Genomic DNA, 13,829 nt, shown 5'->3' on the forward strand with positions numbered 1-13,829 from the left:
ATGAAACTCTTTACAACTCAGAGGAGGCGTCCTCGTCTCCACCCAACAGAACACGTACAAATGAAAACCAGAACAGAATAACCTAAAAGTATAAATATTAAATACAGAGCAGCGTACATGAGAAGCTAAGGCTGAAGTTTGTTTAATGCTGAGGAGGCTTCACGCTCGGCCGGTCTGTTACCGGGGACGACCCCGGAACTCCTCGGGAACGTATTTCCGGAACTCCTTTCCGGAAAGTCTCGGGAACGTCATTCCGGAATGTCATTACCGACCGTCGTACCTGAACATCTTTCAGGAACGTTTTTCCGTACATCTCTTCAGTCTTCAGAGCGTGTTTCCCCGGAGCTTCTTTCTGGAACAATCCTCCGCCTTTCTCTGCCTAAATAACGCCTGACCGCAACCAAAAGTCTGCAGGGTCTGGTTTCCGGTCCTCCGTTCTCCAGGGGGGGGGGGGGAACACTGATCATACCGGCTCACAGGGTGACCCCATCGCCCCGTCATCAGTCACACAAAGGCAGCCAACAGAAACCGGGCATATTTACACTCTGTTCAATACAAACGCTTCAAGGTGTGTGTGTGTGTGTGTGTGTGTGTGTGTGTGTTTGTATGTGTCAAGTGTGTGTGTGTGTGTGTGTGTGTGTGTGTGTGTGTGTGTGTGTGTGTGTGTGTGTGTGTGTGTGTGTGTGTGTGTGTGTGTGTGTGTGTGTGTGTGTGTGTGTGTGTGTGTGTGTGTGTGTGTGTGCCGCCGAGAGGCGGGAACCGGAGTTCTTCAGAATAGATTTCCCAGCATGCCTCAGGGCCACGGTTGGTTGGTTGGTTGGTTGGTTGGGGGGGCTTCATCGGACCGTGACAAAGTGGAGTTGTGTTGCGGGTGGGGGTGGGGGTGGAGGTGGGGGGGCCTCAGGAGGCGGGGGGGTGGTGCTGCAGCAGTAGTACCGGGCCCGAGGTCTCCTCGACCTCGGGCTCCTCCTCGGGGGACCCGGGGGGCTCCGGGGGCTCCGGGTTCAGGTCCCGGCGCTCCAGGTCCTGCTGGGACTGGATCCTCAGGATCAGCTCCCGGATCTCCTCCCGCTTGGTCTTCATGCGTTGCTGTGGAAACCAGTCGTCCAGGGAGACGGGGAGGTGGAAGCTGAGGACGGGGTTCTGTGGGGGGAGAGATGGGGGGGGGGACATGGGTGAGGAGGAGGAGGAGGAGGAAGAAGAAGAGGAAGAGGAGGGGACATGGGTGAGGAGGAGGAGTACTTTGAAGAATAGAATGAGGAGGAGTAGGATGACGAGGAGGTACAGTACGAGGGGGACGAGGAGGGGGCACCGACCTGGAAGAAGCTCTCGACGTACTGCAGGACGTAGACGCCGCAGTCGCTGTAGTTGTCCTGCTGTGGCACGCGGGGGCTGGAGCCCTTCATCACCTCCTTCCCGAAGCTCCGAGGGGTGCCCTTCCTCACCTCCCACTCCACCTCCAGGTACCTGGACGCACGCGGAGGCTACTAGCGGCTCTGGAGGACTAGCGGCTATTAGTGGCTACTAGCGGCTCTGGAGGACTAGCGGCTACTAGCGGCTAGTAGCGACTCTGGAGGACTAGCGGCTATTAGTGGCTACTAGCGGCTCTGGAGGACTAGCGGCTACTAGCGGCTAGTAGCGACTCTGGAGGACTAGCGGCTACTAGCGGCTCTGGAGGACTAGCGACTACTAGCGGCTAGTAGCGACTCTGGAGGACTAGCGGCTACTAGCGACTACTAGCTACTATGGAGGACTAGCGGCTACTAGCGGCTCTGGAGGACTAGCTGCTACAAGCGGCTCTGGAGGACTAGCGGCTACTAGAGACTCTGGAGGACTAGCGGCTACTAGCGGCTCTGGAGGACTAGCTGCTACTAGCGGCTCTGGAGGACTAGCTGCTACTAGCGACACTGGAGGACTAGCGGCTACTAGAGGCTCTGGAGGACTAGCTGCTACTAGTTGGCTCTGGAGGACCAGCGCCTACTAGTGGCTCTGGAGGACCAGCGGCTACAAGCGGCTCTGGAGGACTAGCTTCTACTAGCGGCCAGTAGCGGCTCTGGAGGACTAGCTGCTACTAGCGACACTGGAGGACTAGAGGCTCTGGAGGACTAGCTGCTACTAGTTGGCTCTGGAGGACCAGCGCCTACTAGTGGCTCTGGAGGACCAGCGCCTACTAGTCTCCCAGAGGCCCTGATGTTTCCAACCTACCCCTGGCGTGGTCCAACCTGGGGGCTTGCAAGTCTGTGGGCTCAGATGGGGTTCTGACCCACTCCGGGCCAGCTGGCTGGTTGCCATGCCAACCGACACACGCATGTCACGACCCTTGACCCATAACATGGCGTTTGCTTTGCGTACTATATTTAAATACAGCTCTAGTTTGGTCACGTGTCCATAAAAACCCTGCAGGTGGGTGGAGGGTGGTGCAGTGTCTCCCTCCGGTGGCAAAACATGGTAACACACACACACACACACACACACACACACTCACACAAACAGTGACTTACTCTCTCAGCGTCTTGACCACAGTGGAACGGGCAGGGCCCCTCAGGGAGTCCATGATGAGGATACAAGGCCTGGGGGGGGGGGAGGGAGGGGGAGGTTAGGACGGACCGTCGTCATGGCAACGCGACAGAGCTGTTTACCGACCGGCGGGGAGGGCCGGTGGCTGGACACACAGAGGGGGGGGCGGCCTGGGTTCACGTCCAGCTAGCGTGCTAACACACAGGGCGGGAGGGAACGGGCTCCGCCCAGCTCTGCATGAAAGGCATCACAGCCGGTACAAATGATCAGCCTCGGACACAATGGAGAGCTTAATATGGCGTTTAGTGACCAATGATTCAGCTATTTCATACGCCCTGTGTGAAATAGAGGCTGTGATGAAGGAAACAAAGGACATTGAATGTATTCTTGGTCTGTTGACTTCATGAGGGCTCAGTGGCGGCCCCTGGTGGCGGCCGGGGAGAGCTGCAGGCGCTCAACTCACTGTTTGCAGACGGTGAATTTGTGGGCCAGGCCGGCCCCGTCGCTGGTTGTGCCCTCCTCCTGGGACGTCCCGTCGTCAGTGCCCTCATCCTGGACCCAGAACACACAGGAACCCCCGTCACTACCAGTCTGTTTTTACCGATTATTGACTAAACAGAAGGAGACTCAGAGACAGAAGGAGACTCAGAGACAGAAGGAGACTCAGAGACAGAAGGAGACTCAGAGACAGAAGGAGACACAGAGACAGAAGGAGACACAGAGACAGAAGGAGACACAGAGACAGAAGGAGACACAGAGACAGAAGGAGACTCAGAGACAGAAGGAGACTCAGAGACAGAAGGAGACTCAGAGACAGAAGGAGGCAGAAGGAGACTCAGAGACAGAAGGAGACTCAGAGACAGAAGGAGACTCAAGGAGACTCAGAGACAGAAGGAGACTCAGAGACAGAAGGAGACTCAGACAGAAGGAGCCTCAGACACAGAAGGAGCCTCAAGGAGACTCAGACAGAAGGAGACTCAGACAGAAGGAGACTCTGAGACAGAAGGAGACTCAGAGACAGAAGGAGACTCAGAGACAGAAGGAGACTCAGACAGAGAAGAATGACAGATTAGAGAACGAGAGAGAGACAAAGACAGACACAGAAGAAAAGAGACACACACACGCACACTCTCTACAGGACAGCTGCTGTTGGCGTCGGAGAAGCTGAACACGTCGTCCTTGGCATTGGCTGAGCCGTAACACACACTGATCCTCTGGAGCTCACCTGCACAGGTGGTAGAGACACACACCGTTACACAGTGCGCCACTTTACAACACATACTGCTACGCACCTCAGCATACACGCTATAGACTATGTTACACGCCACAATATAACACACTACGTTACACAACGCAACACACGCTGCTACACAGCTCACCACAATATAACACGCTACGTTACACACCACACTGTTACACAACACAAACACACACGCTGCTACACAGCTCATCACAATATAACCCACTACGTTACACACCACACTGTTACACAACACACCACAATTTAACACGCACTACGTTACTACCGTAGTAACGCACTACATTTACTCCGTTACAAATACTTGAGTAACTTTTTGGATAAATTGTGATTTTAGGAGTAGTTTTATTTCAACATACTTTTACTTTAGTATATATATGAAGAAAGAACGGTACTTTAACGCCGCTACGTGACGGTCGTTACTTTCTTTTTTCAGCCTCTGTAGTTTCATACGTTTCATACGTTGTCGCCGAGTTTGCCAGCAGGTTTTCCTAATTTTATTTAAAGGTTGATGTACTCAATTTTGCAAAGAATTAATTTATTATTGTTTTAGTTCAAGGGTTATTAGTTTTATTTTTAAAGACCTTAATTGTTTTATTTAAAACGATGTTATTTAACATATCTTTGTTTGAACATTGCTGTTTTATATGTTGTTTGTGTTGCTCTGTATATTTAAAAAATAAATCTGGAGAAACTCAGTAGTCAGAGACAGAAGGAGTACTTCAGAAGTCTTTTCATTGCATACTATTTTACTCTTACTTGAGTAATTATTTTTATGAACACTTTTACTTGTGTATTTATAGTCTTAAAGTAATACTTTCACTTGAGTACATTTTTTGGCTACTCTACCCACCACAAACACACCACACTACATCACACACTATGTTACACAAAACAAACACACCACAATACAACACACACACTACGTAACACAACACAAACACACCACAATACAACACACACTACGTTACACAACACAAACACACCACAATGCACAACACAAACACACCACAATACAACACACAGTATGTTACACACCATAATACAACACACAGTATGTTACACACCATAATAGAACACACACTACGTTACACAACACAAACACACGCTGTCACTCACTGTTGTAATGTGGCTCAGGCTCCGCCTCCTGGCCTAGGAGCGGGGGCTGGAGAACACCGTTGGTGAAGGCTGCCCTTTGATTGGTCGACGCCCCATCCGGGGGCGACGCCCACGTGGGGTTGTCGTGGAAACCGTGAGACAGCGGACGAGGCGGCGAGACCGACAAGTCGTCGGAAGAGATGGGCTGGCAGTGGTCCGGGACGCCCTCCTCCGACGGGCGGGGGGCGGGGCCGGGGGCGTGGTCTGTGCTGTGGGTGTGGTTTGTGGGCGGGGCCTTGTATAAGGGGTTGGGCGTGAACTGGGGTCCCTGGAGGCCCGGGAAGCAGATGACAGCCAGGTACCAGTGGGCCCTGAGGGGAGGAGTTCACACAGTCAGGCTCCGCAGAGGCTCCGTACTGTCCGTACTTACTAGCCAAATTTTAAGTACGTAGTACGTTCCGATTCAGATCTGGCGAAAAGAAGTATACTTCAAGGACCCGGGTGTCGTACTCAAAGCGGGCTAATCGTGAAGTGTGGATCGAAGGACACTTTCCGTACTCAACGGCAGCCATCTTAGCTACGTAGCGGAAGAGGCGGAGCCAGGCTGACCCAAAGTCGGCGCATTTTCTACATAGCCTGCATTAAGAGTCATTAAGAGTCATTTTGTAGTTTTTATAGCTTTTTATAGCTGCTAGGCGTAAAGAGTTCACCGGTCAAAGCGGGATGTTTATTGCGGGGGAGGAGCCACGGCGGCAGTCGTGATCGTAATTTCCGGTTAGTGCACCACGGAGTACTCGATTTGGAACAGCACTCACTTCTGAAAAATTAACGTACTCAAGTGAGTACGGATAGTACTTCCTTTAAGTGTACTCATGGAAGTACGGGTATTGGAACACGGCGAGCCAGGCTTTCTTGGGAAAGCCTGGCTCGACAGAGACACAACTCGCGATCAGAGTTAAATGGTACTACCAAGCTCATTTAGGATTCGATTAGTCGAGCCAGGCTTTCCGCTTTAGGTTCAACGCACGTTCACGTGAAAGGGGCGTTCATCGCGTCATTGTACTCACCTTTACAAACTGGATAGATCAAGCAGTCTATATAAAGGCGTATAAGTGAATAGATTCTGCATATCGTCTTTAAAATAACTATGCCAAATGCAGAATTGTTCGCCATTAATCCCATAGAAAGATGAGCATTTCAAAATGCATAAGCAACGTCCAACCTGCCTTATTCTATAATTTAGGGATTCACTTTAAATACACCCTATGTAAGAAATGTAAAGCATATGTATTAAACCACTGAGAGGTAGCGGCGGTGGCGTGGTGGATTAGTCTAATACCCGAACGCCAGTGAGCGGGGTTCAAATCTCGCCAGTCTTCATGCCTTTTACCCCCAACAGCTTGTAGGGCTCATCACATTCACACCTGGTGGCATGTCATGGGACCTTTAAAATACAATGCAAGCTACACGAAACTCAACTCTTTATGACGCTAGATGTAAAATATTGTTAATGTTATACTATGTTATGCTACTTGTTAATGTTATACTATAATACTCAGAATCACACTTCTATTTACGATCTTAAGCCCTTCCCTCATTTAAGATCATGACTTGTAGTTCTGCGCTTGTAGATCTATAGATGTAGAACTATAGACGTAGTTCTGTGCTTGTAGATCTATAGACGTAGTTCTGAACTTTAGATCTATAGATGTAGCTCTGTTCTTGTAGTTCCATGCTTGTAGATCTATAGATGTAGTTCTCTGCTTGTAGATCTATAGATGTAGTTCTCTGCGTGTAGATCTATAGATGTAGTTCTCTGCTTGTAGATCTATAGATGTAGTTCTCTGCGTGTAGATCTATAGATGTAGTTCTCTGTGTGTAGATCTATAGATATAGTTCTCTGCTTGTAGATCTATAGATATAGTTCTCTGCTTGTAGATCTATCGATGTAGTTCTCTGCTTGTAGATCTATAGATGTAGTTCTCTGCTTGTAGACAGCAGAACAATTCTGCTGTAGTTCTCTGCGTGTAGATCTATAGATATAGTTCTCTGCTTGTAGATCTATAGATATAGTTCTCTGCTTGTAGATCTATAGATGTAGTTCTCTGCCTGTAGATCTATAGATGTAGTTCTCTGCTTGTAGATCTAGATCTATAGATGCAGCTCTGATCCAGACTCACGACTCGTTGATGGGTACGAAGATGAAGTCCTTCTGGAAGAGGTCCACGTGGCGCGTCCACGTCTTCACCCGGTTGTGTTTCCTCTTCTGTATCCTAGCAACCACAGAGACCGCCGGATGTCAACAAAAAATATTTCAAACTCTAATGTTCTCCATGAGAAACCAAAACGTCTAGGGGTGGCCCTCATGGACCCCTGTGTGGAGGAGAGGGTGGAGGAGGGTGTAGTGGAGAGGGGGGAGGAGATGGAGGAAGAGAGGGAGGAGGAGAGAGTAGTGCAGAGGGTGGAGGAGAGGGAGGAGGAGAGGGTGGAGGAGGGTGTAGTGGAGAGGGTGGAGGAGAGGGTGGAGGAGAGGGAGGAGGACTGGGAGGAGGAGAGGGAGGAGGAGGAGAGAGGAGAGGGAGGAGGAGGAGAGGGGGGAGGAGATGGAGGAAGAGAGGGAGGAGGAGAGAGAGGAGAGGGAGGAGGAGAGGAGAGGAGAGGGAGGAGGAGGAGAGAGGAGAGGGAGGAGGAGGAGAGAGAGGAGAGGGAGGAGGGGGGAGAGGAGAGGAGGAGAGGAGAGGAGGAGGAGAGGGGGGAGGAGATGGAGGAAGAGAGGGAGGAGAGGAGGAGAGGGGGGAGGAGATGGAGGAAGAGAGGGAGGAGAGGAGGAGAGGGTGGAGGACTGGGAGGAGGAGAGGGTGGAGGACTGGGAGGAGGAGAGGGTGGAGGACTGGGAGGAGGGGCGGGTGGAGGAGGCGGTCCTTACGGCAGGTTGGAGGCCTCCGGAGCGTTCCTCCTCTCCCGCTGGTTCAGGCGCTTGTAGAAGAAGGAGCTGAACACGTGGCTCCTCTGGGAGTCCTCCTTTTTCAACCGCTCCAGGACCAGGTACCTGGAGGAGGACCCACGGTCAGCGGACTGCATGTACACCACGCTGTCGTAGCCAGTGGCCACCCAGAGCGCTGTACAACACCGCCTAACATTCACCCGTTCATCCACACATTCACACGCTGACGGCGGAGTCGGCCACGCAGGGCGACCGCCAGCTCGTCAGGGTGAGGAGCCTCGCTCAGGGACACCTCGACACCCGGGGATTGAACCGGCAACCTCCGGTCACCAGTCAACCCGCTCTGCCTCCAGAGCCACGATCCGCCCTCACTCATCGACACTGAGGAAGAGGGAGCGTCCCTTCTAGGGATGCAAATTATCGAGTAATTCATTAATCGATAGTTGTTTCATCTTATCGATCGATGACCGATTAATTGATAAGCGGCAATTCTTCTGAGAAGCAGAATTTCCTTCTGAATGTGACACATTTAGGTGGTAATTCAACGAAGTCGTTTAGTTGTACTTTAAAATACTTCCACATATTGTGTATTTGGCGTCTTTGTCGTCATTAACCAACTTAAAGTGGCTCCATACTGCACTCCGTTTTGCCCTCTTCATCGTATCAGTGTCCCGCTTTTCGTTGGTCTTGTCCTGCTTCGCTTGTGTTCCCGCTTGTGTTCCCGCGTGTGCGTCAAGTACGTCTGGCGTCAAGTGCGCCCTCACGTGGACGGTTGGGGAATTGCGGGTTAAAAATTTGATTAATTGCAAGTAATTTATTTTAATCGAGTAATCTCTTATCGACAATTAATCGATAATCGATTAATTGTTTGCATCCCTAGTCCCTTCCAAACACCTCTAGATCTCTGAGGCACCTGGGGCCAACATGCAGGAGCCCAGGTGTGGTGAACATCTGGACCAGAACCCACTTGAGATAAAAGTCTAGGATGACGTCGTTGAGGAACTCCCCGTCGTTAAGGCAGTGGAGGTCTTCGTTAGTGACGCTGATGCCTCCTTTAGCGGGGGGAGGGGGGTACACCATCAACCTGGAACACACCCATCCACCAATCAGGAGGCAGGAGACATAGAGACACACGGAACATAAACCAATCAACGGTCAGGAGACGAGTAGGGATGGAATATCAACCAATCAACAGTCAGGAGACAAGAAGACACAAAACATCAAACCAATAAAGAGAACCGATTGGGTGATACTCTCACCCAATCACACAACGACAGATACTCTCAGTAGACAGATACACTCAGCCCAACCAGTAGAAACCCAGTTTGATCTGATTTATCCTTGAAGGAACGATTCCCTCGAAGATAAACTCAGTCTGCCAGACAGACACGAGGCCCCCCCTCCCTCTCTCGCTCTCTCTCTCTCTCCAGCACGCCAGCATCTCCGTATCCACGGCGACCGGGGCGCAGGCGGCGGCGGCCCACTCACTTGACGATGGGTCCGGAGAAGGTGGGCTGTAGCTCCGCCATGTCCTCGTCCTCCTCGCCGTAGAAGGCCCCGGCCTGCTGCCGGGTGGCCATCCGCGTCCGGACCGGGGCCACGCGGGTCACGCTGCCCGCCGCGCCCCCGGGGCTGCCCTGGGCCGGCTTGGACTGGGGGCCAACGGAGACACCAGTTAGAGACACCAGTTAGAGAGCCGGCTTAGACTGGGGGCCAACGGAGACACCAGTTAGAGACACCAGTTAGAGAGCCGGCTTAGACTGGGGGCCAACGGAGACACCAGTTAGAGACACCAGTTAGAGAGCCGGCTTAGACTGGGGGCCAACGGAGACACCAGTTAGAGACACCAGTTAGAGAGCCGGCTTAGACTGGGGGCCAACGGAGACACCAGTTAGAGACCACCGACCAGAGGAGACACCAGTTAGAGACCACCGACCAGAGGAGACACCAGTTAGAGACCACCGACCAGAGGAGACACCAGTTAGAGACCACCGAGCAGAGGAGACACCAGTTAGAGACACCACTTAGAGAGCCGGCTTAGACTGGGGGCCAACGGAGACACCAGTTAGAGACCACCGACCAGAGGAGACACCAGTTAGAGACAACATGAGACCGATGTTAGAGGTCGGAACATTTCCGATAAATCTTTGTGTCTGATAAAAAAAAAGCTGAATTGTTTAACGACGCTTTGCATTATGGGACGGTGATGAGGCCATGCTGACTAGTGCCCTCAGCAACGCGCTTTCAAGGAAAGCATTCACCACATGGCTTCCTCATATTAAATATCAATTTGAATATGGAAGTAACAGATTCAAATAAGTCAAACAACGAGAGGCGTTGATCCGGTGGGACCAAGTCCAGGACGTGTATTTACGAATCCTACTGTGGCCACGCCAAGACCCGCCCGACTCGGTCTGTGATTGGCCGGGTTGCATGCATCTCAACTGGACGCTTTAGAACTGTACGGTACCCTCGCTGTGAGCATCCGAGAGCGTCACAAAAGAGCTCTAACCCTAACCCCTAACCCCTAAGCCTAGCAGGTAATATCAAGCCAGTAGAGGTGCGGCAGAGGGGTGACGTGTGTGACGGACCAATCAGAAATCGAGGCGGGCGTGTCTTTTCGGGGTGTTTGCGAGGCCATAGTGGGACTCACCTTCTCCTCCTTCTCTTTGGTGGCCTTGTTGTAGTTGACCAGCCTGACGTTGGCCTCGTCGAAGGACAGCTTGGCGGGGAAGTCGCTGAGGGCGTTGGCGCGCCCGATCTCCCCCAGGATGTCCTCCAGGATCATCTGCTCGTTCATCGTCAGCCCGTTCTCGAAGATCAGCACGATGTACTTCTCATCTGACTCTGGAGGCGCAGACAGACAGAGTCACCACACACAAACAAACACAGACAGTCACGACACACAAACAAACACAGACACAGTCACGACACACAAACAAACACAGACAGAGTCACGACACACAAACAAACACAGACAGTCACGACACACATAAACACAGAGTCACGACGACAGTCACGACACACAGAGAGTCACGACCCACAGACACACAGAATCACAACACACATGCACAGACAGAGTCACGACACATACACACAGACAGTCACGACACACAGATTAGATTAAAGAAAGATCAATTCAAACCCTGCCTCAGGTTTTGTCCCTGAGCAAGGCATTATATATATTATTTTAGTACTTTTACTAAGCCCACAGATGTCAGTTCGGACGTACTCAGACCATCACAATAACCACGGATACGTTGACACCAGAGCTCCTGTGAACCAGTTAATCTCAGGAGCAACCCAGGCTAGGCTAGCTGTGCTAAGCTAAGATTGAATGTCTTTTCAACATACTCATACAGGATGCGCTGTATGTCTGTGCTTTAAACAGCAATCGAAAATAGAATAGAATAAAAATAGAATAAAATAAAATACAATGCAAGTTTTAACAGAAATAAAGAATATTATTCTTTATTTCGGCGACCCCCTTCACAGTGGCATAATGAGCACATGCCACTGACTGAAGTGATCTATTGCTTTTATACAACGGTTACTATTATGGCGAAACGAAAGTCATAGACACACTACATTTAAAAAGAAACCAAAAAAGTCAAAGTAGCCGTTTTATTAAAGAATACAAAAAAGTAGTCCCTCCTGGCTGCTGCTATGCATCGACGGTCGCTATGCAACACACTTTAGCGTCCCTCCGAGAGAAGGCTCGGCTAGAGCGGTTCGCAGGCAATTTATCCTATGGAGCAGTTCACTCGCCGTGTGCCTAAGCATTCGTTAGTCTCTCCATCGCCTTGCTCACTCCCGGAGTAACAACATTTACACCCTCTCCATCATCCAACACATGTTTTACTTTGTAACTGTTTCTACTTCCAGGCGCGGAGTGATATGCAAACTTTCACAAAATGATCGGGCGTCATAGCAGTTATGCATACGCTCATTATACAACAGTTGGGAACCAATCAGATCGCTGGATTTAGGTCCCCCGTTGTATAAATAGGCGTAACATTAAAACTGGACCAACAGGGAGATGCAGTGCACATCGCATTAGCCCCTGAAGCGCTGACTTACGGTCCCCGGCCGAGTCGTACCACTGGCCCCCCTTCTCGCTGGACATGTTGAGCTGGGAGCGCAGCCGCAGACACTCCCCGGGCGTGGTCTGGAAGAAGAGCACGGGCAGCTTCCTCACGCTGCACCACTCGCAGCTGATCAGCTCCGAGGCCTGCAGGTTCACCTCCAGGGCCTCCATCTCCGCCGCCACTGTGGGGGGGGCATGCATTGTTATGTTTTGCTAGTGCTATGTCATGTTTTGCTAGCGCCATGTCATGTAATGCTAGTGCTGTCATACTACTGCTATACACGTCATGTTATGCCCCCTCAGAGTGGCATGGCGCTAGCCATGTTATGCTGGCGCCATGTTATGCTAGCGCCATGTCGTGTTATGCTAGCGCCATGACATGCTAGCGCCACGTCATGTTTTTCTAGGGCTGTTATGCTACTGCTATGTTATGTTATGCTAGTGCTATGTCATGCTACTGCTATTTCATGCAATGCTAGTGCTATGTTATGCTTGCGCCATGTCCTGTTATGCTAGTGCCATGTCATGCTAGTGCCATGTCTTTTTTTTCTAGGGCTATTTTATGCTTGGGCTGTCATGCTACGGTTGTGCTATGTCAAGTTATGCTAGCACCATGTCATGAGACACCGTGGCTCTCACTGTCGTCTGCGGGGTGTCGCTACCCTCTGGTGGACATACCCAGTACTGCATTAATTTACGCTATTTACACAGACTGATGCCAGTAACAATACAGCAATCTACATGGTGTAACCCCATAGAAAGTACAGATTAAACTCAAGGAGACCTCACACTGGGGCTTCAAACAGAAGGCTAATGCTTCGGCCCAAAGCCACAAAGGAGAATGTTTAAAGGACGTACCATCGGTTTCCAGTTGGATTTGGTCGATGGAGAACTGTGGAGAGAGGATAGGTGAGGGAAGAGTTAGAGGGGGCCTAAAGCTTCATACGGACCACGGCCTCATGCCTTGGTTCCACCAGGAACATCACAAGAGGGTCCCGAGATCTGGAGGTCTGTACTGCAGTTAGCTGGTAGGTGTGGACGTCCAAAACAGGACGTCCTCATCTAAACAATCACACAATCCTATCGCCCACTAGTGTTTCCTATAACAAATCGGTGTTTAGTTAGTTTGGTCCATTTTCCAGTGAGCTCCATTGTTTCAACTCTTATTTACATGTTTGGTTTAAACTTTGATAAACCAAACCTAAACTTTTGATGATTCTGAAATGAAAGTGCTTTATAAATACAAACAAACACTTTCATGCTACTCTTACACACTTATTGTGTATGTTGTACGTCCAGTAACTTCAAAATAGTAATTTGCATCGAGTAGCATCTCATCCTAGTTATCTCTGTTGAATACGGGGAACGGGTTAACCTAGTGATGGTTAGTGCTTGGCTCTTGGTCTATGAACATCCTTACTGTGCCGACAGCGATATATGGCTGTTTCTCTTTCTCCTGACAAATGTCCTTATTGTAAATCGCTTTGTATTGCAGCGTCTGCCAAACGCCCCGATTGTAATGCCGCGTGGGTCCCTGGTCCAGCCCTTTGTGTAGCTGTTCTGCACCGTACTGCTGTGTTAATAAAGTTGGGTTTGACTCCAGGGGGGACGGGGGGGCGCTCACCACGACGGGCTTGGTGACCATGCGGCGCAGGGTGCCCACCCGGACGCTACGGCACTGCAGGATGATGCTGGCACACTTGTTAGGGACCAGCTTGGGCTTCTTGGGCCGCGAGGAGAAGCTCTCAGACGCCCCGGGGCTGGACTGGAGGACCTGGGGGGGGGGGGGGGGGAGGGGTTCAAACCAAGAGAGGGAGGAGGAGGAGGAGGAGGAGGAGGAGGAGGAGGGTTCAAACCAAGAGAGGGAGGAGGAGGAGGAGGAGGAGGGTTCAAACCAAGAGAGGGAGGAGGAGGAGGAGGAGGAG

General features: G+C 51.0%; 1 protein-coding gene across 1 annotated transcript in view; it reads right to left on the minus strand.

Annotated features, from left to right (window-relative positions):
• Positions 1 to 900: 900 nt before the first annotated feature.
• senp6a (SUMO specific peptidase 6a) overlaps positions 901 to 13,829 on the minus strand; it is a 32,105-nt gene continuing 19,176 nt past the window's right edge. Inside the window, exons 11-24 of the mRNA XM_056581807.1 lie at positions 13,529 to 13,678; positions 12,763 to 12,796; positions 11,898 to 12,086; positions 10,396 to 10,664; positions 9,306 to 9,469; positions 8,785 to 8,901; positions 7,800 to 7,922; positions 7,054 to 7,146; positions 4,895 to 5,244; positions 3,645 to 3,742; positions 2,981 to 3,069; positions 2,502 to 2,570; positions 1,317 to 1,467; positions 901 to 1,143 (exon numbers count right to left, since the gene is read on the minus strand). Of these exons, the coding sequence (XP_056437782.1) occupies positions 901 to 1,143; positions 1,317 to 1,467; positions 2,502 to 2,570; positions 2,981 to 3,069; positions 3,645 to 3,742; positions 4,895 to 5,244; positions 7,054 to 7,146; positions 7,800 to 7,922; positions 8,785 to 8,901; positions 9,306 to 9,469; positions 10,396 to 10,664; positions 11,898 to 12,086; positions 12,763 to 12,796; positions 13,529 to 13,678 (2,139 nt within the window). The remainder of the gene's footprint in view (positions 1,144 to 1,316; positions 1,468 to 2,501; positions 2,571 to 2,980; positions 3,070 to 3,644; positions 3,743 to 4,894; positions 5,245 to 7,053; positions 7,147 to 7,799; positions 7,923 to 8,784; positions 8,902 to 9,305; positions 9,470 to 10,395; positions 10,665 to 11,897; positions 12,087 to 12,762; positions 12,797 to 13,528; positions 13,679 to 13,829) is intronic.

The sequence above is a fragment of the Gadus chalcogrammus genome, chromosome 21 (assembly GCF_026213295.1).
Source record: "Gadus chalcogrammus isolate NIFS_2021 chromosome 21, NIFS_Gcha_1.0, whole genome shotgun sequence".
Lineage (NCBI taxonomy): Eukaryota > Metazoa > Chordata > Actinopteri > Gadiformes > Gadidae > Gadus > Gadus chalcogrammus.